Source organism: Dromiciops gliroides, chromosome 3 (genome assembly GCF_019393635.1).
Source record: "Dromiciops gliroides isolate mDroGli1 chromosome 3, mDroGli1.pri, whole genome shotgun sequence".
NCBI lineage: Eukaryota > Metazoa > Chordata > Mammalia > Microbiotheria > Microbiotheriidae > Dromiciops > Dromiciops gliroides.
In genome coordinates, this window is record NC_057863.1 from 423,245,065 (window position 1) to 423,272,885 (window position 27,821).

The window sequence follows — 27,821 nt, forward strand, 5'->3', positions numbered from 1 at the left end:
TGTGCTCTCCCTTTAATAGATAGAAATCTAGGCCTTTCTCTCTCTCTTTACCAAATTCTTATTCTCCTTAATAAATGCTTAAAAGTCTAACTCTTGCTAAAGCTTATAATTTATTGGCGACCACTCATTAGATATTTTAGACAGTTTAGCTAGAATTTTAGCCCTTAACAGATGGCTGACCACGAAGAGGAAAGCTGAACCTCACTTCTGATCTTCCGGTTGGGTAAGAAATTTTCCCTACCCTAACCCTTTAAATCTTAAGTACTGCTGAATTGCCAGGTGTTTTCCCTTTAATTTTTTTTCGAATGGACCTTTTAAACTCCCTAATTACCCTATTTTTGATTTTAGTCTGTTTAACCAGACAAATGGGAGATAAGATCATGTTAATGCTTTGTTTTTCTGGATTTTCTATTTTTCTTTTTATTTTTGTTAAAAGAGCCAGCAACTTACTCACACAAGGAAATATCTCTCCCTCTCCCAACCATGCTTTTTCAGAGAAACCTGAAGAGATTCCTGCTGCTTTTCCCAGTTCCAACACTAATTGTTGCTCTAATTTTGCATGCCTGGAGGCAATGACCCACCCTCTAGAAGCTTTTAATCCCCTAGCACCTGGAGGCAAAGTGGGGGAAGAGGAATCCAGGCCTGAGTTCAAAATCAAGTCGGATTCAAATTGCTCTGGTCCCTCCCCTCCTCCCCAGACCCCACCCTCTACTCCTCCTATGGCCAAGCCCATAGCTTCCCCTGCCTGGGAAGTCCAGAGATCTGATGCGCATGCTCAACTTTTTCTACCTGCATTTGCAGCTTCAGGCTCAGCCCTTCCCGGGCCTGGCTGTGCTTTTGAGACAATCTTAGAAAACTCTTTAAATTCCAGATATGCTCGTTTTGTTCTTAATTTTGCTAACCTGCTTTTGTCTTTAATTAGTAATCTTATAAAGCATTTGTATGGTGAAAAGACTGACAGACAATATAGAGGGCTTAAAGAAGAAAAACTTAAGCTGAATAAGAATGACAACCATCAACATAGTTCAAGACTCTGCTTCTTTTGCCATGGAAGGGTATATATTTTACAGAAATGTAGAAGTAAGCAGCAAGGTATTGATATGAGTATTGGGGATTTTAGATATCGGAATCAAAAGTGTTCTGAATTCATTCAGAGTATTAATGTCAGTTCAGAGGTTACATAGGATTTCTATGCTATTATATATACATTTTGAAATTAATGGTATGGGTTTATTTTCATAGAGATTTTCATGCTTTTGAGATTGTGTCTTATACTTAGTTTTTAAAACAAGGAGAATATTTGTAAAAGCTTTTTATAGTCATGTGATCAGGTTTATATTTTATAATACTCTTATTAATATTAAGTTCATATTCATTTAGATTTCCCTAGTTTGAATTTCATTGTCTTATTATTCCACGTGTATTTTCTTCTATTCATTCATCTATCTAATTTTGAAACATGGTTTTGATTTCATAATACAATGTTAATTCTAGGAGTATTGTGCTCCCATATTCTGAGTTGTTTGTTTTTGTTATTTTTTCTCAACTGATTATTTGATCAAACTCTTTAAAGCATTTCCCTGGCAAATTGGTTGCCATGGCAAGTATAAATTGATTCTAGAAGTATTATTTTTGATAAGCATATTCCAAAAAAAAAAAAAAGAGGGGAACATTTGTAAAAGTTTTCTATTTTCAAAAAAAAAAAGTTCTTTGAGATTCTGTTGTGCTTTAACTTGTATTTAAGTATGTTCAGATTTTTCACAAAAGTAATTGTATACTAAGTAAAAAGGGGTATTATTTGAAATTGTTGCATAATTATATATTGTGTTCTGAGTCAAGATGTATTCACATTTTTTGCAATCATTTATTATCCTCAATTTTTAAATCCATATGAGACTTGGATTATGGGAACTTATCATTTAAGACATTAATTGCCTTTATTCTGAGTTATCAGATGCCAGTTGGCCAAGATGCCATCCAATCACAAGAGGAATACATGCAAGAGCAGACACTGAATTGTCACATGAGGGGAGACATGCATGAAGTCAAGGTATGGCCAAGGGAACGGCTTTTGACAAATGTTGAGGTTGGATTCTCTTGGTTTAATATTTTATTCTCTTTTTCCCCACAATATTGTACAGATGGCTGGAAGTATTCATCCCACCCATCTCACTTCTACACCTGGCTTCTATGCTCCCTCCTATATGCCTGATGCCATGGACCATTTCAATCCCATGCATCTGATTAAGTCTGACTCAGTTTCCTCCAATATGTTTGGTGGCATGGACATGTATTCCATCCACCTATTTTAAGCCTGGCATACTGCATGGACAGTATATATTGCTCAAGTGTGGGAATGTTCATATCCCATCATTTCTCTGTTCTTTTATGGTAACCCCCATAATTATCTCAGGTGTCATGATAAATACAGTGTTGAATTTGGCCTTGACACCTGTTACCAATTATATTAGATTTTTTAATTTCTCATAATGGCATGAAGATAATTAGGCAGATGATGCAAAAAGTGATAAAACAAAGATAAAAATTATTTTTATTAATTAATATTGCAGCAATTGTCTTCTCAATTACCCTCCATAAGGGGGGACTATAGTAATATTATAATTTTAAAGAATGGTTCAATTTTTGTTTTATTATATGTTTCATGTGTAACAACTAAGATTCTGAATTCCCTTAGACATGTTTTTGAGAACTTTCATTGTTTGATTTGATTATTGACAAAGCTATTTTAAAGTTGTGTTAAGCTCAATTTTGTAGGAAATTTTCCTGGCTGATTACCAGCATCCACACATCAACCCCTGAAAAGACTTCCATTCCATGACTACACCTAGAGGACATCTGAGAAAAGACTTTCAGAGACTTTAAATGAACAGTTTTGATTTGTTGTTTTTGTTGTTTTTTTCTCTTTCTGTTATAATATACACCATCTGTAATATGTATTCTCTGCAGAGGCCCTCCCTTTGCAAGACCAATGTCAAAGCGTCGGTTCATGAGGACAAAAAATCACCCCTCTGGACAAAACTTTCCTCTCTTCCTTTTCTATATTGTTGTTCACATATTATTAGTTAGCAATAGTTATTATATTCTTTTTACTGTTCCGTCAAGGAAACATTTTGTTTCTTGAGGAACAACAGGGGGGACTGTAACGATTGGAATAACGCCACCTGCTGTATACTTACTGTAGAAGAGTTCTGCCCATGAAGGGAAGGTCTTTGAGGGCAAGACCAGGAGTCAGGAAGTGACGCGGACTAGTGGGAGGAGGAAGGAAGAGACTGGCGCTCAGTCTGGGGCTCTTTCCTCTGGACTCTGGTGGAGAAGGGAGCTAAAAATGTGCTCTCCCTTTAATAGATAGAAATCTAGGCCTTTCTCTCTCTCTTTACCAAATTCTTATTCTCCTTAATAAATGCTTAAAAGTCTAACTCTTGCTAAAGCTTATAATTTATTGGCGACCACTCATTAGATATTTTAGACAGTTTAGCTAGAATTTTAGCCCTTAACACTATGATCAAAAAAAGAGCTTAAAATATCAAACAGTTCACATATAAGTAAGACATCATTCTATATTGTTCATAAGGTTCTTTATATCTAAGCCACAATTCACCTTCTGCCTAATAATACTCAACTCCCATCTGAAAACTATTTCTTCATACCCATATATTAGCAGTTGTACTGAAATGTTATTTTTCTATTCCTTTTTGACAGCTTAGATACCTTTTTCTTTATGTAAAAATCATTTTCTGCCTTTTTTAACATTAAACTCCTTCATCTGATAGGCAGTAGCATAAAGGGATAGATTTTTCTTAGATGATGAAGACAACAAGCTGGATTTCCTTTGAGAAATTACTTTCAATGATCCTAACTGACCATTAAACTCCAGTCTCCAAAGAAACAGAACTATAAGTAATCTTTAGGACAGCAGAGAACTATGTGGTGGGGATAAGCAGGCTGCTACATATTACCAAATATAACTTGTACAAATATAACTTTATGCAATGTGACATAAATGGTATCTAGTATGAACAGGCAGTTTTCAGATGAAGAAATTAAAGCTATCTATAGTCATATGAAAAATGCTCTAAATCACTACTGATTAGAGAAATGCAAATAAAACAACTGAGATGTCACCACACCTATCAGATTGGTTAATATGACAAAAAAGAAAAATGATAAATGTTGGAAATGTGGGAAAATTGGAAACTTAATGCATTGTTTGTGGAGTTGTAAACTGATACAATGATCCAAGACAATTCCAAAAGACTCATGATGGAAAATGCTCTTCACATCCAGAAAAAGAACTATGGAGTCTGAATGAAAATTGAGGCATACTATTTTCATTTTTGTTTTTGTTTTTTCTTTTTCATGGTTTTTCCCTTTTGTTCTGATTTTTCTTTTATAACATGAGTAATGTGGAAATGTATTTAACATGATTGCATCCTATAACCTATATCTTGAGGGGAGAGGGAGAAAATTTTGGAACTCAAAATCTTACATAAATGAATGTTGAAAACCATTTTTACATTTAATTGAGGGGAAAATACTATTAACTGAAAAAAATGTACAGAAGCAAAAAAGGCTCCAAGGGGCTAGGGATAAATTGAGCCGTGTTGTTACTACTTCATTAAATTATATGCAGCTGATGCTTTTATAAAATATGCTACATTATACATTTACATATTGCCTATGAATCTTTATATATATATATATATATCACAAGTTTGTGATCTTGTTTAAGCCTTTTTCCTATTCCTGTATATTGAAATGTTCATTGATGAGCTCACAACAAAAAAATAATAATAAAAATGGTATCAAGGTATGGCACCTTACATATAGTAGGTTCTTAATAAAGAATTTGTTGATTATATGATCAGAAAAGGAAGCAGGTTGATCACATAGAGAGAACAAAGAATATCAGATAGACAGTTTGAGTATTACAGTCCTGAAGTAGTATCCTGAATTGTCTATTCCACCTGTTTTGCTAATTTTAGAATTTAATATCCTTGAATGAGGTTGGGGTGGGGAGGCTGTGTCAGCATGAACACATACTGTATGGAAGAAAAGGCAGAAAGAAAGTTCATGCCATGTTTAGAATTATCCTTGACTTGCTGGAAAAGGAATAGACTTAAAAAGTGATCTGATGGCACCCACAGTTAGACAATAGCTAATAATAGCTAACATCTATAGAGCGTTTACTCTGTGCTAGGCACTGTATTAAGGACATTACAATTATTATCTCACTTGATCCTCATAACAATACTGGGAGGTAGGTGCTAGTATTAACTATTTTACAGATGAGAAGCTGAGGCAAAGTGAATAGCTTGGGGTCACAGAGCTAGTAAGTGTGCTATTCTCAGTGAAGAGCAGTGTCTCTTGCATCTTTCTCCCAGTCGACAATTTAGGTGGAGAAGTTCAGGAAAACAAATAGCTGGAATAAATAGGTATTTGATTCAGTACAAACTGTTCAAACAGTTCTACTTATACATTTGAAAACAAATGACAATATAAAAGAGAGAACTACTAGGAAAATAAAGATTCTTATTCAAGTATTATGTTTCTTTGAGATATTTCTCTGAGATTCTCTCATAAATGATCCATCCTATTTTGTTGTAGGTCATGTTTGTGTTTTAAATACTTAATTTTTTTTCCTTTTGTTAATGTATGTGTGTATCAAAACATATCATTGTGAATTATATTACCCATTACTTAATTTAAAGGGCAGGGACAATGTTTTAGCTAACCTTTATCTCCTCTAAGATTTGGTTCAGTACCACTTTAAAACATTTTTTTGAATTGTTTTTGAAATTCCATTTATTTGGTTAAGAAAATACCATTTTTCCTCTGAATCTTTTCTCACTAAGACAATTAGGTACACACAAGAAGGGTCTCTTTAAGGAAATAACAGCCATTACTACTTGAATTGGCTATCAGACATTCAGTAACAATTTTGCAGTGGATCGAGTGCTGTTCCTGGAATCAGGAAGACCTATATTCAAAGCCAGCTTTAAACACTTAGAAGTTGTGTGACCTGGGCAAGTCACTTAGCGTCTGTTTGCCTCCGTTTCTTCATCTATAAAATGGAGATAACTGCACCCACCTCCCAAGGTTGTTGCGAGGACCAAATGAGACAGTAATTGAAAAGTGAAGTGCCTAGACCATAGAAAGTGCTATATAAATGTTTAGTTATTAGCTAACAAAATCATTTGACTGGAACCCAAGAGACTGGGGTTTGGGTTCCATTCCACTGAATGGCTAGCTATGGGACCTTAGGCACATTATTATCTCTCTGGGCCTCCACTTATATAAAACTAAGGATTCAAATAAACAATCTGCAATCACTTTCAAGCTCTAAAGTTCTAGGAGCTTATGAAACCAAGTAAATTATGTTTTACCCAGAGGGAACAAAGATCAAACCCATGACCACCATCTGGTGGTAAAAATATATAAATGCACATTTCCATTCTTGATATGATTCTATGCTACTTGGAAATTACAAGATTCAGAGTTTCAAGGGGCTTTTAAAATTATTCACTCAAATACCTTCATTTTAAAGATAAAGAAACTAGGCCAACATGGTAAAGTAATTTGATCAAATTTATTATTTACTAATTATTATTGATTAGCAGAGCTGAGATTTGAACCTTGGTCCTGACTCCAAATCCAGCACTCTACAGTACCCAAAGTATGAAAATATTAAATTTATTGTAATTTGACACACTTTCTTAATCTTAATTTTAGTACCTATAATTGTCCCTGTTAGTGGAGATACCGAGATAACATATAGGCTTTCTCTTCCTTCTTCTTCCCCTCCAAGTGGTGTGGCTCTCTAGTATAGCTTAGAATGTTTTTTTTGCTATACTGATGGGAATGAGGAGAGTAAATGGATGAATTTATACAGATATCTTCGAGAACTCATTTTAGCCAGAACAGCCACATAAGAACTGTGATAATTTGGTCTTAGTTAATGTGAACAAGTAAGATTTATACATAATTTCCTGATGGAAATTCTAATGATAAAAGAAAATGACCCATGACAATCAATAAAAGGAAAAAAAGCAGGTAATTTAATAGACTTGTATGAAGTTAGTACATAGTTGCTTGTCCTTTTTCTTTGTATAAAACATTAAGATATTCCTTTACACAGGGCAGCTAGGTTGGCTCAGTGGATAGAGTACCAGCCCTGGATTCAGGAGGACCTGAGTTCAAATCTGGCCTCAGACACTTAACACTTAATAGCTGTGTGGCTCTGGGCAAGTCACTTAACCCCAATTGCCTCACCAAAAAAAACCCCAAACAAACCCCTCATTGCCCCACCCCCCATAAAAAGGTAGGAAAAAACTACAAATGTGGCTGTTTTAATATTTTCTTATTACCCCACTGTTTCTTGGAATCATTACCAAATTCTTGCATTTTGATCCAACTTTATACATTCTCAAGAATTTTTGAAGATATCTGAACTTTCCATTAAACAGAACAGTTGCTTAATGAAAATGCTTTTTTTCAATTACCATTGAATAATGAAGATTTCACGGCTAGCTATGTGGTACAGTGAATATAGCACCTGGTCCACAGTCAGGAAGACTCCTCTTCTTGAGTTCAAATCACACACTTACCAGCTGTGTGATCTTTGACAAGTCACATAACCCTCATCAGTAAAATTGTGCTGGAGAAAGAAATAACAAACTATTCTAGTATCTTTGCCAAGAAAACCCCAAATGGGATCATGAAGAGTCAGACACTGAAAAAAATTAAACAACAAAAATTGAGGTTTACTATGGTTTGAGAAAACTGAATAAAATATGTGCTGATGAAAATGGCATTTTTAAGTTTTACTATACCTTTTAAAGTTCTGTTACAAAAGTTGGTAGCAACACATTATCACAGCTTAAGCAATATAAATACACAAAATCTCGTTCAAAATTTTTTTTTAAAATAGCAAAGCCTTTGGTTTTGTATGTAGAGGTATTTTATTGCGAAATTCTCAGAACCAAAAATGAATTTTTACAATAAGATTTACCCATGTACACCATCACTAAACATCTTAAAATATATTTGGAAAAAAGCAGAGTGCATTTCAACAAATAAACCTTATCACAAAGGGGAAAGAGGATGTGTGAGATAAAACTGAATTAAAAAACAGTATCACACTTGCCCCCTTGTGAGTTAATGTCAGTAATTGTTTTTCCAAATAGAGCACTATAACTCATAAACCACTTATCAGTATATTTTACTTTTATTAGAATAAATTGATAGGGGTTTTTGGTTAACTCCAGGGTTTTTTAATTCCATGCTTTCTTGAATTATAAATATTTGATCAATGGATGTATTTTTAAAATTCTGAGGGGTAAGCTGATTCTTCTTAAGTCTTGTATTATTGAACAGCAATGTAAAAAAATAAAGTTTACTAACAATTATTGCACTAACATTGTAGATGCCAAAGAGTTTCTATAAAATGAAGAGGTAAGTGTCTAGTTTTGCAAATAACAACCATTCTTATTCTTAAAGGTCAGTGTGATATTGCCTTTTTGACTCCTTATATATTTTGCTTAAAAATGTAAGGATTGCTGTTATTTCCATGTATAATGACTTTATAAGAATATATTTTAAGATTGGATTGCTTTTGTTTTTATTTTTCTTCTCTCTATGGCCACAAGGTTACCATTTAGTGAATTACTGATGGCTCATTGTGTCAAAAGAACTTTTTTTAAAAAGAAAGAGTGAAAATATAAAGACCACAAGCAAAAGTGGCATCATATGCCCTTCCCAATCTTTATTGTACAGTTGCTATAGTTATAACTTTGCAAACACTTTGCAGAGTACTGTAATCAATTTTTATCTAACTCAAATCACTGAGCTAGCAAATGAAAAATTTTATTTTCATGGCATACCCAATATGGGTGGTCAGAGTAGCTAAACAAAGAAAATTGCTTTCTACAGTTTTATGTATCAACTCAATTTGATACATGTATTTTCTAAGTTGCCATAAAATGCTTTAAAACCACATAGAACTAATTATGCACTTCTCTAACATAGGTAAAACTTCCACTGAAATTGAAGGAAGACTATTTCTCCCTTTAAAGTCAATAAAGGAAGGATCTTTACTATGTCCCAGATCATGGACCTCTATCATGGCTCCTATCTATTTTTCAGGATATAAGTTATTAAGCAGTACAGTATTTTCTTTTTAATGCATTAGGCTGGTTAGAAATACCTAAGTACAGTCTAAAAAGTCAACTTTCTGAATGGAAAAAAGGCAAAGTTCTTTTGCCTGATAAGAACAGCAGAATCAGACTGTCAAGAGCACAAATTTTTATTTGATTAGGACTATTAAATTAATAATAACTTTGAAATGACCAAAGCCTTGTTAAATTGGTATATTGCACTTGAGAACAAAAAGTAAAAGATTCAGTACCTATTCCCCCAAAATTTAGTACCTAGCACATACTCTTCATGTTGGCAGTCTACAAAGTCTTACTCTGAACCACTTCACCAAGTGAAAAGGTATACTACAAAATGAAGAATGAGTCACAGACTTCTTCATTCTGGTATACATTTTTCAATTCTGTTTCTTTTCCATAAGGAATTTGTCTTTTACATTTGCAAGATTACCACAGTTTAATAGATTACCTTTACACAAGGTGCCATCCTTGTTAATGATTGTTTACCAATGAGTATGATACGAGAAAGAGAAAAACAGCCATGTGGTAATCCTTTTAGCCTCTTAGGATGAAGGTCTATAACTTCTGAGCAAACACCGACCTACAAAAACCAATTTGATTTTTGAAAACTAGCAAATGCAGTGCTTATTAATCCTGCCATCAAAGTCCTTTTTAAAAACCCGGAAAATTAAAAAATATATATTTCATAATCTGGGGCAGCTAGGTGGTGCAGTGGATAGAGCACTGGCCCTGGAGTCAAGAGGACCTGAGTTAAATCTGGCCTCAGACATTTAACACTTACTAGCTGTGTGACCCTGGGCAAGTCACTTAACCCCAATTGCCTCACCAAAAAAGAAAAAAAAATATTTCGTAACCTTCTCAAATAATCCTGGAAAGCTAAGTTTCTAATAGTTCTGAAAGTAAATGTTACCTTAATCAGTATGATTAAATAGTTTCAAAATTGAGGAAGAATTATGATTATTTTTTTTTTAGAAAAATGGTTGTTTTTATTTTTCTTGTGTTTCAAAACTCCTTAGAATGTCACCAAAATTATACTCAACAACTTATAAAAGAAAAGTTGGGGGCAAGGGGAGGTGGGAATGAGCTAGTAGGATTATCAGCAAAAGTTTCTTATGAAAAAACAATTTATAAACAGATATCTAATACTTAGCCTTTTAGGTCATACTAAATGTATCTTTGTTGCCAATTAAGATTTTCAAATTCACTATTATACGATCTCTAAGAATCAAATTAAAAGGCATAGGTCTAGATTGTAAATATTCATTAACAAAGTAGTTTTTTGGCAACAGAAATGTACATATTTTATAGGCTTATTATATGTAAAGCTATATACATTCACATGATACTTTAGAGTAAAAACCAATATTTTCACTTTTTCAAATATTTGCTTCAGAAAGAGAAATCTATAAGTTATGCAATATTTTTTTATCACGTTTGGTATTTCTCCATCTTTTCATGAGTCACATTATTGCTTTAAGTTATATTTCTTTTTTTTTTTTACTAATAGCTCCAGTGTTAATGGATCATCCAGTCTTTGCTTCTATAATACTAGAATGTGCTTTAATTTCAGGCATAGTCTAATTTAATCATTTCTCTGACTTTAAATGATGAGTGTGGACTGCCACATAAAAGATTCAGTAGTAGTAAATGGTATCGTTTGTGAAAATGGCTAAAATGACAGTTTGAGGGGTGCCAGTAAAATTCAAAATGGCTATATAGTGACAAGGCTTTAAGGATATTTATCACAAATAATTTCTTTACAAAATATCAAGTTCATTCACAATATAAAATATTTACTGTACATGTAAGATCCCTTTTAAAACTGTTGGCAAAAAGCACTGCCCAAAATATATTTATTTGAAACATTTTTGCCAAACAATATTCTTATTAAAATTACATTAAGAACTTTACTAGGGGGCAGCTAGGTGGCACAGTGGGGGCAGCTAGGTGGTGCAGTGGATAAAGCACTGGCCCTGGATTCAGGAGGACCTGAGTTCAAATCCAGCCTCGGAAACCTGAAACTTACTAGCTGTGTGACCTTAGGCAAGTCACTTAACCCTCATTGCCCTGCCCCCCCCCAAAAAACTTAACTAAGCAAATAATTTGTATAAGCTCACCTATATGAACTTCTATTTTGTAAATATAAGCCAACATTATTTCACATACATAGAATTATTCAAAGAAATGCTTTGAGGCTCTCTGTGAAACTTAAGAAAAAAAAATATCTGATTTAAGAAAGAGAAATATGTAACACTGCATAATAAAGACCAAACTTTACAAATGGTGTTCAACTTTCTTAATTCTAACTGCATCATCATAATGTCCTTACAGAGGATAATAGCAAAGTCAAAGTCAATTGATCTCATTATGCTCAAACCCTAAAGATTGGTAAGCACATCAAAATCTTACTCTTGAAGATTCACCACCACAGGGATTTAAAAATAGAAGTTCCTTACATATATAGCTATCATTAAAATGTGCAGAAAATTAGCCTTATCCATGTTTTCATATGGGGAATTCTTTTGTCTTTATAAATTATCATAGATTAGGAAAAACTGAAGGTTGGTTTATAACTAATCTTAATCCTAGGAAAACAATTTATATTATTAACATCTTATTCTAAAAATAAACCCAATGGTGAGTTGGGTTGAGGAGTGGGACTGATTCTGTTTTACACATAAACATTTCTTCTAAGGAGGGAAAAGCAAATTCAAACCAAAGTAAATTAATTTCCATTTTTCTTGAGATTATTTTCCTATAAGTCAGTTTCAAAATAAAAAGGGAAATGTATTTTAAGATAAACAATCTCAAATTACAAAACTGACTGAACCCAAACAGTGAAGTGTTTTACAATAACAATAGCTACATCAACAATGAAGATCTTTTCATTCATATTATTTTCACTTATAACAGAAGTTGATTAAAATCAAATACTCATAAACATTTGATTGATCAGGAGTACATCCAAATTATTTTAAAATGTGAATAAAGGTAATTTTGGAATGATTTAAGTTCCTATATGGCTTTCAAGATGATGATTTAAATGCAATTATTAAAATTTAATTACTGTAAAAGAAAGTATACAATTAGATATTTAATATTTTGCATTTACTGACTAAATTGTTTGTCCTTGAGACAAAAGCAATTTTTAAAAAATTAAAATGCAATAAAACCAGAAGGCTCAAACATATTTAGTGATTCTGACTACTACGTTTATAGTAGTTTGTTTATACTCATTAGGAAGATGACTGATGGAGTCACATAGAGAGTAAAGTACTAACATGAATTTAAATAATCTTATATGTCAAAATTCACTAAGTTGTGTCTGTACACATCCATTAGTACCTTGAAAATCACCTGTAGTGTAATGTTTATTAACAATATGAATCTGTGCAGAAGAATTGGAAGCTAAGGCCCAATAAAGTTTTGTCTTGAAGAAAAAAACAAAAAAACAAAACCATTGTTAGAAACAGTAACTACAAAAGCTCTCAGTTTTAACATTTTCATTAAGTCCAAGTGGCAATTCAAAAAATATAGGTATGATGTGCATCAAACAGGGCAAGGTCTTAATCACTAAACAATACTTATTTCCACACATGTCAGTGCAAGTGCATTACTAGTCAGATTAGGAACATGGTTAATACAAGATATGGCTGACACATATTGTCTCATTTTGCTGTTTAGGGCTTTCATCTATGCCAAAGGGTGTAATCAGCAGTGTAGTCATGGAGTGTTTATTCCTCTTGAGAGAAACTGAAATCCATAATGAAGTTGGCAATTTTAAAGTTTAAGTATTTTGCATAAATTAAAAGTTCTTAAGCATCTGACGTCCCTTCACCATTTTCATGAGGTTGAAGCTGTTCTCTTTCCTGTTCTTCCTGAGGTGGTCTGACCCGTTTAAAAAACCCCATCTACAATTTAAAGGAGAAGCAAGATCACTGCCAAGATCAAGAAATGCATTTTAAAACATTTTTTAATGGAGATGTAGTTTGTGTTTTTTTTAAAGAGTACTCCATTTATTGAATTCTTGCCCGCTTCAACCATATCTCCTGGCTTCAAGTCATGGATAAAATCCTACACTCTAAAATATACTTCTAGAAGAAGCATTTCATGATCTCTCTTTTAATGCTAGTACCTTCCCTCTGTTGATTATATCCAATTTCTCGCCACCATTAGACTTTGAGATTTTTGAAAACAAGGACTTTTTTTTGTATCCCCAGCATTTCGCACCAAGTGCCTCGCATATAGTATGTACTTAAAAATACTTGTTGACTGATTTACTGAAATTTAAATTTCATGACTTTTGCCTCACTAAAACAGACTTATAAACTTTTTCCCACCATCCCTGCCCCATCCACAATATCTATTACTTACCCTGTACATTACAAAGACCAGAACAGCCAATAATAATAATCCAGCTAGAACTGCTAAAATGATCACCCACAAAGGCACTGGCATGGGCGATGACTGAATACCCCAGGTAATATTAGTGGTAACCTATTAGGAAAAATGCAACAAATATTAGAAGAGAATGGCATAAGAATTGCTTCAAGTTTTTCAATAACTGATGTGTTGCAGTAGAAAGACCTCTGGGTACAGAATCATAGGTGAAGGGTTTGAGGCCTGAATGGATACTTTCTTGGTGTTTAACCACTTCAAGTTATTTAATATCTCTGAATTTGTTTTCCCATTTATAAAAAAAGATATAATAATAATTGCATAACCTACTTCACAGATTTGCGGTGCTTTGTAAAGTATAGAGTATAAATGTGAATTGTTAACATTAGAAAGAGATGTGATATGAATTCCTCTTTCTGCAACAGAGACTAGTAGGCTTGGAAAGAATCAGACTAGTTTTAGTGATATAATAGATTGTGGTACCAAATAGCAGTTTCACTACAGAACCATATGTTCCCACACAATCCCAAACATCATCTTAGTTGGAAATTTAAAATGTCAAAGTATTTGCTACATAGTTGCCTGCTACTATTGGAGTAGTTGACTTCTAGTCCACATAATAATTTTGTGAACAAAATTATAAGCCACACTAAGACATTGCTCTGAAGCAGGAAAGGACAATCAAATAAAGAGTCAAGCTTTAACCACTTGGAGGTAGGAAAAAATAACATAGAACCTATCAAAGCACCTATACTTATTATTTGAAACGGTGAAGACAATTTCTTATTTTAAACAGTTCTTCTGCCATTTAGATTGTGTACACTAACTTCACAACTCCATACAAGTTACTTACTAAAGTAGAGTTGTGGATGTCATCAATAGGGAGGTTCTTGTAGGGAAATTCTATGACACTGAATGAAGCTGATGACTTCAAGGAGTATGAATGATTTTGATTTTCCTTCTATGGAGAAAATAATATTGAGATAATATCTTAGATGTCAGACAACTTTATTTTGAAAAAATTTGTAAAGTCAACACGAAGACATTCTTTTTACTCACATTCATGAATGTCTCAGTCCACAGCAGAGATGTTACATACAGGATCACACTCTTTCCCCTATCAAGGCGACCAACCTGGCAGACAATCTTCAAGCACTCAGCAGTCCCACACCCCTGACAAGAACAGATTTGTTGAACTTTCAAGGAAATGCCACTTGAGCATCATGCAAAAACCAAATCTTTAAAATTCTGAAAATCAAGGATTAAAATTCACATGTCATTCTTTCTACATGTAGGACAAAAGCTACTATAATGAACAAGAAAAAAATTCCTGTGTGTATAATATGTGTTTATGTACGTGTGAGAGATAGTGGAATACCACTTAAAACAGGTGAGCTAATGATTGGAAGACTAAAAACTTTTGCTATAGAGACTTCTCTAATGAGAAAAGATTGGCTATCAGGAAAGTATTAGGACCTGAAAGTGTTTGTGAGCACCTTGAGGGCAGGGGCTGTCTTTGCCTAACTTTATATCCCCAGCACTTAGCATAGTGCCTTGTATGTAGCAGATGCTTAGTAAATGCTTACTGACTGAATGAACATTATGGTTATACATTTGATCACCGCTGTTATTTTTTTTTAATTTCTTTTCTTTGGGACATTGCCTATAATTTTGTGGTTTTTGAAAGTAAAAATGAGTCAGAAAAGTTCCAAAAGTACTTACCAAAGTGTGTACATCCCCTTCATTTGGAGGTAAATCCCGCCGACTGATGTGATGACTCCGGTCACCTTGTCCTAAGTTTGTTTCATTTTTTTCATCTGTGTGAGGAGTTGAAATCTAGGATTACATTAATAATTGTAATGAGAAATTAAAATAATTTATATTTTATATTGCATTTAAATTTTAACACAGTAAATAGTTACTACCTGAGCAACACTAGGGAAGAAACAGGCTCTCCAGGATTTAGTTTATTCATTTCGAAGTTGAGAAAGTTGCTCTAGATCAAAGCAACCCCCTATGGAATCATATAACTGAATGTGGGGTGGGGGGAACACAAAAATTTGGCAACCGTAAAAGGTTATGTGTAACTATTTTACATAGCTATATACCAGGGGTTGTGTAAAAATTTCTTGGGCAAAAAAGGAGTTGTGAGTGGAAAAGGTTTAAGAAGCCCTGTTCTAGGTCCCCTTCTAGATCTAAATAAACCTATGATCCTATAATCCTATAAAGGATCTCAGAAAAGATTTAAAATTATATTGTGATAGAAAATTCACTACTAGATACATGACAAAATTCAAGAAAGAAAATAAAGAATGTGGGATACACTATGCCTATAAGGACATGGTATAAGGACTCTGCCAGGAGCGGTGGCACATGTCTGAAATCCCTGCTACCAAAAAGTTGACAGTAGTGTAGCATTTGAGTGAGGGAGTTCAGAGATCCAGTAGAGGTAAAGCTTATTATACTAAGTCTGGCACCAATATGGTGATCCTGACCCTGGGCAAGTCACTTAACCCTCATTGCCCTGTTTAAAAAATTAAAAAATTTTAAATTTAAAAAAATTTTTAAAAAATATGGTGATCCTTAGGTAGTAAGAGGCCCACCAAACTACCTAAAGAAGGCCAAACTGGCCCAGATCAGAAATGGAGCAGGTCAAAAATGTCAGGCTGCTGATTAGTATTGGGATCACACTCGTAAGTGGTTACTATACTTTAAGCCTAGGTGAGACTGGGAAACCAAGTCTTTGGTGGTGGTGGTGGTGGTGGTGGTGATCACAATGATGACAACAACTAACATGTTCACAGAAGAGAAATGGATCTTTTTTTTTTTCAATTTTTCTTTTCATTATCCGTAGAAATATACCCAATAATGGCTGGAATTTTCACAGTGGAATATTACATTTGGAGTTACCTTAAGAGCCCTTTTCTTCTTTCTACCCCTCTCTCTGCTTTTTAGGATACCCTATAATAACTTGCCATTGGTTTTTATTCAAAACAAAATTCTTCTAAGTCGCCAAAGTCAACATAACCGAGAGATCGTTTCTATATTTCATCCAAAAAACACAACATCCCTGACATCATACTGAGGCCCTGGATTAGTCCTAGTATATGTGGTGGGAAATAAGCCACAGACTGAGTCACTGACAAATACTTCCTGAGGCATCCTAGACAATCTGTAAAAGTATGGCTCCCTAGGGCTTCTTTAAGTTCAACTTTACTCAGTTTATGAGAACAAACAACCCAACCCAGAATGCATCAAAGGCAAACAAAACTATTTCTACTGAGTTAGTATATAAAATGTTATTTTATATGCATTTGCTCTATGTAGTTAAAAAGAGATATAGAAAAATTCCACTCTAATTCAGAAATGTGTTTATACAGCATTACCTTAATTTTCAATGGGTTAATCTCCATATCTGAAGTACAGTTCATTGGTCCATCAACTTCATAATGAAGAATATATAGCAGAGTGTTGTTGTTATATTTGTAAGGCCACTGGAGATTTAGCATCGCCTTGCTGAATGAACTTGGACCATTGTTTCTCAGCTAGTGAAGTAAGAACAGTTAAATGCTGCTTATAAAGATCTCCCCTCCCATACACCTTGGGATAAAGAATAAAAGTAGAATTTTCACTTGACACTTACTAGCTTTGTGGCCCTGGGTAAGTCACTTAACCTTCACTGCCCCACCCCCCCCCAAAATAGAATTTTCTTGATGGCTTTAAAATTATAGTATTAATATAATCATGCAAAAAGATGACTAATAATGTCATTTTAAAATTTAACATTTTTTTTGGTGGGAACTTTTAGGATGCTTTTTGGTATTTTGGGGAAAAAGTCTGAACCTGAAATTTTAGTGAGAAAGGGAACACTTGTGATGGTAATCCCCTTTATTAATACAAATCAGAAACTGTTCTGCACTGATCTTAGAGTGTCTGGGATACTTCCTTGGGATCAAAGAGCTAGTATGGTCAGAAGTAAGACTGAAACCTAGGTCTTCCTGATTCCAAAACTACACTATAGGGCAGCTAGGTGGCGCAGTGGATAAAGCACTGGCCCTGGATTCAGGAGTAACTGAGTTCAAATCCGGCCTCAGACACTTAATACTTACTAGCTGTGTGACCCTGGGCAACTCACTTAACCCTCATTGCCCTAAAAAACAAACAAACAAACAAAAAACTATACTATACCATGATGTTATCTGATTGGAGTAAAACAAGGTGGTTTAAAATAATATATTTTAGACATCATTTAAAAATCATATAACTACTTCAACTAATAGAAAATAAAATGATTAATAAGAGAAACTCTAAGGATTCTGTTATAATGAAGTTTTAAAGTAAAGATGATAAATATATGAAATTGAAAAGTAATGTAGTTATTTTTTTTACCTACTGGCTAATAGTAATGTTGATATCTAATATTAATGACATCTTTTTTTTTTTTTTTGGTGAGGCAATTGGGATTAAGTGACTTGCCCAGGGTCACACAGCTAGTAAGTGTTAAGTGTCTGAGGTCGCATTTGAACCCAGGTCCTCATGACTCCAGGGCTGGTGCTCTATCCATTGCGCCACCTAGCTGCCCCTGCTATTAATGACATCTTAAGGTGCACATAAAACTGCAAACCTCATAGATGTGTAGAACAACAGGCCCAACATCCTCTTCAGTCTGTGGATTCTCCTTATGCTCCCAGTTTGGAATAGGAAGGAAGACATCATCAGGGCTTGAGACTCTAAACAATGACCAAAAAAACCCCTCAGACTTGCTATGATTATGAAAATCACACCATCATTTTCTTTTTAAAACTATTCTATCATTTTCAAAGGAATAAAAAGGTCTTTCTCAATCCTTTCCTTCCCCACCTCTACTGTGTGTACCTTTGCTCTAAGAATACTTTCCATGTATACTATATATCTTTTATATATAGTTGTTTGCACATTATCTCCCTCATTAGGCTGTGAACTCCCTTAGGGCAAGGTCTATTTTATGCTTTTCTTTGTAATCTCAGCACTCAGCATTATATGCTAAACACATATAGTGTTTAGTAAGTGCTTATTCACAGATAGACTGAATAAAATGAAAGAATCACACAAAAACATATAAATGGAAAAATGTGAAAATAACTGCCTCCATTAAATCTTTTAATTAAAACTCTGAATCAGTAAATAATTTTAGTAGAATATAAATACACACACACACACACACACACACACACACACACACATATATAGTATCATACCTGCTGCTATCATGCTAGTGACTGCCACTTCCAAAACAGTGACTAGATATAGATACTTTTAGCACTGGAGCACATTCTAAAATTAACCTATACCATCTTAAACCCAATTCTTTCCAAAAGGTGAGGACTTCAGTAAAGGAGCCATTAGAATATATCATCTTGGCTAGTGGAACAGAATTAATATCTAATGTGAAAGCAATTACAGGGATTAGAGTTTTTAGTTACTGACCCTCTTATCTCAACAGCAGCAGAAATAGCAAGGTCAACTTTGTAAGATACCATTGGGCTCACTCTGTCATATAGATTAGAGCTAAAAAAAGAAAAAAAGAAAAAAAGCTGTTAGTATCAGCATATTTATACCATAAATTTCCAGTGACATGATATATTCTGATATCACTCATTAAAAATGAACATATTTCAGTAAGAGCCAAGAAAAATGTAAAGGGCATCTATAATGTCTAAAAGTATATTAATAACTATAAAAAATAATACATCCCAATATTTTCAAAGATTAAAAAGTTATTATTTCTAGACTTTTGCTTAAAGTCTTTATATATGTAAAACATACATATGTCTATTAATTAAATTAATAGCTATGAATTTAATTTAATTGAACAAATTATTTTTATTAAGCACCCACCATGGACAAGATGATATGCTAGGCAGATATTAATGTGTATATTTATTGAAATAAATATCAAATTTAATCCCATAGAAAATTTATTCCCATTAATTACAAGTTATTTTCAAGAATGTTAAAACTAATATAATATAATACCTATATTCTCTTTTTATATAAAAGTAAACTTGCTCAATTTAGTGATTTTGAATCATTCTTTGTGAAATTACTAGGTAAAAAAGAAGCTGTTATCATTATTTTCATACCTCTGGATTTGTAAATCAAACTTCACAGAAGTATCTATCTCTGACTGTTGGTGTACACTGAAACGAAGACCAGCTAAAAGCTAGGTAAGGAAAAGAGATGTTATTAAGATGAACTAGCACCTAACCAGTAAGAATCCCTACCTAATATAGTTTTAAAATTAAGCTATCTACACACAGCCTCCCAAAGCCCACTTGTTCCAGATTAGGGCTATGCCCCATCGTCTCAATACCAATTCAGCCCAGAGCCCCCTCTCCCTGGCCCAGAAGCCTTGCTGCTATGCCATCACTTCTGGGAGAAGTGTGAATATGTGTGGGTTATTTGCCTAAGTCTAAATTTCAAAAAATGAAAAAAAAAATTTAAACATTTTTTAACAAAATAAAATATATTTTCATATTTAAACTATAAATAAATAGGTAAATGGATGAATGAATAAATGAATTAAGCTATCAACCAACTTAAATGTTTAAAAATTTGGCAGTTTGTTGCCAAAAAGTTCCCATTTATTACCCCCACATAGAAACTACCCTAATAACACAGAAAAACAAAACAAACCATCAGTTCTCTTGCAGTATATGCCAAATTCAACCTCATCTACTCAATATCTGAATTTGAAAATAAGGTTGTTTTATGAACCTATGATAATGTTAAAGGATAATCTATTTTTTAAATTAATATGCTGTCTTCCCATTTTCCCACCATCATATTTCTGCTTTGAAGAAACATGGGCAGCTAGATGGCGCAGTGGATAGAGCACCGGCCCTGGGGCCAGGAAGACCTGAGTTCAAATCTGGCATCAGACATTTAACAGTTACTAGCTGTGTGACCCTGGGCAAGTCACTTAACCCCAACTGCCTCAACAAAAAAAAAAGAAAGAAAGAAAGAAAAAAGAAACATGGAAGGATTTATAATATTTAATATTCTATCCTTAGTGGTTCGAAGTTTCATCAGTGTGATGCTCACTCCATTTCAGATCATAACCCATTCACACCTGATCATTCTATTCAAGTCTTGTCTAATTTCTCGCACAGCTTTTATGTGCTACTCCATGTGCTGGAGGCTTCCTTCAACATTTGTTTAATATCATGTGTACCAGTGCAAACAATCATAAATATGTATTAAGTGCCTACTATGTAACAGGCACTGTGCTAAGCATTACAGCACTTGGGCCACCCATCTACTGTTATTGTTCACTTCTGTTCCATGTATATCTCATTTTCTGTTTTGATTTCACATTTCTTAAAAGATATTCTTCACTAAGAATGAAATTTTTCTTGAATGTAAGTCAGTCAGTCATTATTGGTAATCAACTGAAAACTATTCACACATGAGTTTCTCCATTAAAGTTTGGGTCATTTGTAACTTTGATTCTTTGGAGAAAGTTGTTACAAGATTCACAATGATAAATCCATCTACAGAGCAGGCCAGCAGATAATAAATAATTGGGTTGTTAATTACTAAATAAAAGTATCTATTGGATGCTTACTCTGAGTCAGGAGTTATGCTAAGCACTGGACCATCAAAAAGCTCACATTTTGGGGCAGCTAGATGGCACAGTGAATAGAGCACCAGCCTATATTCAGGAGTACCTGAGTTCAAATCCGACCTCAGACACTTAACACTCTTAACACTTTCTAGCTGTATGACCCTGGGGGCAAGTCACTTAACCCCAATTGCCTCACAAAAAAAAAAAAAAAAGAAGCTCATATTTTAATGGGGTAGAAAACATGCAAACAACTATTTACACACAAAACATATCCAGTGACTATGGAAGGTATTATGGAGGCAGTAGCTAGGTATGGGGATGGGGAAGGAACTTGAAAAGGTCTCTTAAAAGAGGCAAGATTTGGGCTTTCTTGAAGGAAGTCAGGGAGGTCAGGAGGCAGAGATGATAGGGGAGAGGCATTCCAGCCATGGAGAACAGCTACTTAAAAGGGATGGAGGGGAGAGGTGGAATGTTATGTGTACGGGGCAGCAAGCAATCTGGTATTGCTAGATTGTAAATTTCATGGAGGGAAATAAAGAGAAAGAAGATTTAAAAAGTAGGAATGGTCAAGGTTAGGAAGGATTTTAAAAGCCAAAAAGAATTTTACATTTGATCCTGGAAATAATAAAAAGCTACTAGAGTTTACTACACGGTTAGATGAGCTTCAGGAAAAACACTGGTCTCAAAATGGAAGAAGAGCCAGGAGAATAATGAAGGTGGGTTCCAATGGGAACTCATCAGTGGGAGAAGAGGGGCAGGCAAAAGTAGCAGAATTCTCAAGTGTAAATGGTGACATACCAAATTCTGGTCTCAAATAAGCAAAACTCAGCTAATAAAAGAATGAACTAAAAACGTATCTAAATAAACAATCATACATTTGTATATGCAAATGCTTGAAGAATCTTTGATTCAATTGACATAGAAATTCCTTCCACCTATGCATATTATAATCCACTGGAGATCCCTGAGACGCAGAGGGGCTAAACGATTTTTCCAGGTTCATATTGCTAGTATATATCAGCTTTAGGATTTGAAGCTGGCATCTTTGAGACTTACTAGCTGGGTGATAGCACTTTTCATTTTCCATCAGCTGCTCTGCTTGGTTTCTACTCCAAGAACATCATGTCTTCCCCAGGATAAGCCCATTGCCTAAAATCTAATCATCATGGAAGACTGATCCCATTGTGATACCTTCTCAGCACCCTCAGCTGCCTTTCCATTCTGATTGGAGGGCTGGGGGGCAGAACAATAAACTCCTCCCAAAGCCTTCCTTTAGAGGACCCAGCTTCATTCTTTATTTTCTACCATATTCTCTGTCTGGTTTCAAACCTACTTTCTCCAAACCTCCTATGTGCTTAGCACAGGGGCTGGCACATAGTAGGCACTTAATAAATCTTTATTGACACCTATTGATAGTCTCTAGTACCCTATTCATTATGCCAAACTACTTTTCCAGGCCTCTGAGACAATCAGAAAATATTTCCCTTTAGGCAACTGTGGTATTGACAAAAGAACCCTGCTCCCTCTTCAGGAAAAAAATAATAAACTGAATTTAATGAAATTGAACTTGGTTGCCTTACTTTAGTTCCAGCCTTCATGGGATTCCCAAGGTCACATACCACCTGGCGTGTTTGATTCTCTGTTTTAAATGCACAGGACAGCCTTGATAAAGTCTAAAATAGGACAAAGGGATTGGAGAGACACAAAATATTTAACAAAAGCACACACCACAGGGTTGTAAAATTGTTTGAAGAAACTTTGCACTTATATATTAAAGTTTTAAATTAATTATCAAGTTAATATTTAGTAGAAAAAACTAATCTATATCCCTATTACACATGAATGGAATAGTATAACTCTAAGGTCTTTAGGGAACTCAGAAACATTTATTTAACTGTTAATATATAGTTTGATGGAAAAGTTTGCATGGTTCCGATATGGAGTTAAGTGGTCAAGTGCTTCTGAAAGATATCAAAAACTGCATATCATTTCAGGATTGCAGAGTGCTGGGCTTGAAGATAATTATGACAGATAAGACTCTTGACTGCCCAGAAATATAGGTATGGCTGCTCTGTTACTGCATTGTGAGCATAACTCATAAATGTTAATCAGGCTTATCAGTACATTTCAATGATCAGAAAAGAGTTCTTGATTTAAAAGCTTACTTCACTGTTACGGACACCACCAATGAAATCTGCCTGGGGCGGAATGGACACAATGAGCTCAGCCTCATAGGCTCCTTCCCCTAGATTCTGGGCATTAACAATCAGTGTCAGAGGGTTGTCATCACCAATATAGATCTTCTTTTGATCACTAGAAATAAATACAAATCCAGGCAGTAAATGAGAAGAGCATGGCAAAAACCAAGAAACAGGTGCATGGAGTAATAATTTCAAAAATTATTTCAGAAAGTTTAAGAATATTTTGCAGTTCCATAGAATAGTGGCATTATATAATGAATAGAAATATTAATGCTTTTCCCTATAATGAAATAAAGTACTGGTAAGTCAACTGCTCTGAGAGTTTTATTAATAAATCCTCCATTTTCTTTTGTTCAAATGCTAATTCCTAAATTAACCATCCATTCAAAAATGCTTCATATGGTATGTGCATTGTCCCTTCTATTTTAAGTAGATAACAGGATATTTTAATTATATCACCAAAAAGAATAATCATGTGTGTAAAGGGGAATAGAGGATTATATCTATTTTTTTCCATCCAGGATTGGACATCAAACACATATACAGTTAACAGTTTATCAGTGAACTTGTAGACTATTACAAATAAATTAAATATTTTCTCTAACTCAAGTAGTAAGAGAATTGTGATTTTTTTGAAGCTCAAACTACTTCTATTTGCAAATATCTAAAATAATGAGAATTATTTCATGCAAGAATGTTATTTATTATCTCTAGGTTATTAAAAGTTCATAGAACTCTTAAGTCATAAAGAAAAATAATCTTTTATCAAAATTACTTCTTAAGAAAGAGTTTCAGGGCAGCTAGGTGGCACAGTGGATAAAACACTGGCCCTGGAGACAGGAGGACCTAAGTTCAAATCCGGCCCCAGACACTTAACATTTACTAGCTGTGTGACCCTAGGCAAGTCACTTAACCCCAATTGCCTCACCAAAAAAAAATTTAAAAAGAAAAAAAGAAAGAAAAAGAAATAATTTCATGGTATTTATTAATCATGTATTTACATAGCTATAAAACTTACCTATGTACAGAAACTTCCAGTTTGGGTTTACAGACATTATCTTCACCACAGTCCAGCAGAATGTGAGCCTAAAAAAGAAATATTCAGTCTCTATATGCAAATAAATGTCACCATTTATATCCTCCTCTGGTATAACATCATGGTGCAGAAGCAAATCTGGGTAATCTAGGCTGTCTACAAAATAAAGTACTACAAGTAGAAAGGGACAGAAATATTTGATGAGGAAATGAATAGTAAATTATTCTAAAATTATCCAAAACATCTTTAAATAACTATAAAAATCACAGGATAAAAAAACCCTACCAAATGGCAGCACCTAAACATGATAAAACATAATTATGTTATCGAATAGAAATATTTTGGGAAGGTCTCATCAAAGCTAAATGACTATCAAGAAGTTTCTTTCTCTAAATCCCTTCTATGTCAAAAATTTTCCTTATTTTATCCACAATTCATATATTTCCTTTAACCTCTTTCCTTTTTTTATTAAATTTTCTTTTTCATTGTAAAATTAATGTCAACAAACATTTTAATATACAAAGATGAACTAGGAAAAACTTGTAAGAGAAACTGAATTTCTCCTATGCATAATTTGTTTCTTAAGAGGTGTGTGTGTATGTGTGTGTGTGTGTGTATACCCTACTCTGTTTTGATCTGGTGCTTAAAAAAAAAATTAATGTGTACTTTTAAGAAAAGTTTGAATGGGGGCGGAGCCAAGATGGCGGAGGAAAGGCATTGAGCTCCCGAATTCATGACACGATCGCTCCAAAAAACATCCAAGAAAAGGTTGAGCAGGGGCAGCTAGGTGGCACAGTGGATAGAGTACCGGCCCTGGATTCAGGAGTACCTGAGTTCAAATCCAGCCTCAGACACTTGACACATACTAGCTGTGTGACCCTGGGCAAGTCACTTAACCCTCACTGCCCCACCAAAAAAAACCAACAACAAAAATGCAGAAAAGGTTGAACAAATATAGTACCTGTCGACTAATATTGGCAGGAGTGAACTGGTTAAGAATAGGTTGCAATCCAGTTACATCAGCTGCAGTCCTGTAATCTAATCGATATTCCATAAAAATAGTAATTGGAGTGAGCTTGTCTCTAAATTCAGATTCATCCTGGAAATGAAAATGATTCTGGTTAGTGATGAAATGGCCCCAACATCTAAGGAGAAATCCCACAGATGCACACTTCACTTACTTCTCATTTACCTTTAACTATCCCATCATCCACTGTATCTATATTCCCACAGCAAATGCTGGAGAAATTTTGTACTTTCAGCAAAACTTTATTAAGTACCTTCTATGTGCCAGATACTATGCTAAGTGCTAGGGATATAAAGGCAAAGGAAAACAAAACAAACAGTCCCTGCTCTCTAGAAGCTCACAGTCTAATGAGATAGCGGGCCAACAACTATGTCCAGACAAGATCTATACAGGATAAAGCGGAGATAATCTCAGAAGGAAGGCACTAGAATAAAGAGGATTCAGCAGGAAACATTACTTGCAGAAGGTATTAATTCTAGCTGGGACCTGAATGGAATCAGGAAAGCCAGGAGATAGAGATGAGGCAGGCAATCATTCTAGGCATGAGTTTCTCCAGCCAGTGAAAATACTAAGAATCAGAAGATGGAGCGTCTTATGCGAGGAACACTGACAACTCTAGTGTCCCTTGTTCACAGAGTATGTGAAAGGAAGCAAAGTATAAGAAAACTGGAAAGGTAGAAGATGCCAGATAATAAAGGGCTGTATAAACCAAACAGGATTTGACATTTGATTCTGGAGATAATCAATCTGGAGGCATGGGAGTTTATGGAATAGGTGAGTGACATTGTATGACCTATACTTTAAAGAGACAAATTTGACAGCTAAGTGGAGGATGCATGAGAATGGAATGGGGAGAGTTGAGGCTTGGAGACTACTTCAATAGTCTAGGTGAGAAGATGAGGGGGTCGCACCAGGATGGTGGTGTTATCAGGAACAAAAATGCTAGACTTGGAGTCAGGAAGTCCTGAGATCAAATTCAGCTTCAGACAAGAGCTGTGTGACCCTTGGCAAGCCACTTCATCTCTGCCTAAGGTTCTTTAACTGTAAAAATGGGGATGATAATAGCATTTACCTCATAGGGTGGTTGTAAGGCTCAAATGCAATAATATCTGTAAATCATTTAACACAATGCCCAGCACATAGCAGTAGCTTAATAAATGCATATTCCCTCCCTCTTAGTCCCCATTCTTGTTAGAGATCATCAAACAAACGCTAAATGATAACTTGATGGGGATGTGGTTAGAAGGCATTATTGCTTAGGTATGCTTTGGGCTAAGTAGTTCTCAAAATCCTGTCCAGCTTTTAGATTTGTGTCATACTGAGAAGAGTGAGATGCCCCGAAAGAACAACTTGATTTAATGATTAATAAATAATGATAATAATAATAATAGCTAGCATTTATATAACACCTATTATATAACATGGAGAAAAATATTCAGCAAATAGTCCTACTTTCAGTTTATTTTTCTTTTTAAAAAATTTACTGTAATACAAAAAATATCTCAGGGGCAGCTAGGTGGCACAGTGGATAAAGCATGGGACCTGAATTCAGGAGTACCTGAGTTCAAATCCAGCCTCAGACACTTGACACTTACTAGCTGTGTGACCCTGGGCAAGTCACTTAATCCTCATTGCCCCACCAAAAAAAAACCCCCAAAACAAAACAAAACAAAACAAAAAACCCTCAAAACTTATAAAATTAACCTAAACAATAAAGTATTCAGAAAGTAAAACAAGTAGATAATCTATGTTAAGTACTTTGTAACATAAAAACTTATAAGATATTGTTAAATACTAAAAACAATGACGCAGATTTTTTTTTTTACCCGTAGATATGCGGTAAGCTCTTCACATTGCATCTGACCACCTTTTGAAATACTCATATTTTTTGAGTGCCCAGGTGATTTGTTATGGAGAAACAGGGCTCTCCTAATAGCTCCTTTTTGCTTCAGTTTATCTAAAAGAAGTTCAACCTGGAAATCTATGAAAAATAACAAATAAGTATTTTTAAAATAGTCATTTATATAGAAGACTTTTTACTTTAATGATATGACATACTTTTCTCTGGAACAGAACCTTTTTTTTTCTTTTAAAGTAAAAATTGCCTTCAAATCTCATAAAAAAGAATATTCTAGTTAGGAAGCCAATATTCTAAGCTTTAATGTAAATAAATCTTTAACACTTCATGTACCAATACAGGTTGTTTTTTTTAAATATAAGAACTCTGATTTCATCTAAGAAGAGAGCTACCAACTCCTTTACTAATGCAGATAGGTCCCTTCTCTGCAATTTGTAGTCCTGGAGAGTTGACTGGGGCACTAAGAGATTAAGTGGCTTGCTGGAGATAGGACTTGAACCCACT

The 27,821-nt window shown here is 34.4% G+C and overlaps 1 protein-coding gene across 2 annotated transcripts in view; it reads right to left on the bottom strand.

Moving 5' to 3' along the window:
* Window positions 1–10,122: 10,122 nt before the first annotated feature.
* ITGAV (integrin subunit alpha V) overlaps window positions 10,123–27,821 on the bottom strand; it is a 115,800-nt gene continuing 98,101 nt past the window's right edge. For both annotated transcript variants that reach the window (XM_043992982.1, XM_043992981.1), the window contains exons 17-30: window positions 27,286–27,440; window positions 25,394–25,531; window positions 24,415–24,482; window positions 23,361–23,508; window positions 22,776–22,868; window positions 19,712–19,791; window positions 19,056–19,136; window positions 18,214–18,319; window positions 16,976–17,134; window positions 15,312–15,425; window positions 14,649–14,762; window positions 14,443–14,550; window positions 13,566–13,688; window positions 10,123–13,102 (exon numbers count right to left, since the gene is read on the bottom strand). In XM_043992982.1, coding sequence (XP_043848917.1) covers window positions 13,007–13,102; window positions 13,566–13,688; window positions 14,443–14,550; window positions 14,649–14,762; window positions 15,312–15,425; window positions 16,976–17,134; window positions 18,214–18,319; window positions 19,056–19,136; window positions 19,712–19,791; window positions 22,776–22,868; window positions 23,361–23,508; window positions 24,415–24,482; window positions 25,394–25,531; window positions 27,286–27,440 — 1,583 coding nt within the window. In that variant the 3' untranslated portion in view covers window positions 10,123–13,006. The remainder of the gene's footprint in view (window positions 13,103–13,565; window positions 13,689–14,442; window positions 14,551–14,648; window positions 14,763–15,311; window positions 15,426–16,975; window positions 17,135–18,213; window positions 18,320–19,055; window positions 19,137–19,711; window positions 19,792–22,775; window positions 22,869–23,360; window positions 23,509–24,414; window positions 24,483–25,393; window positions 25,532–27,285; window positions 27,441–27,821) is intronic.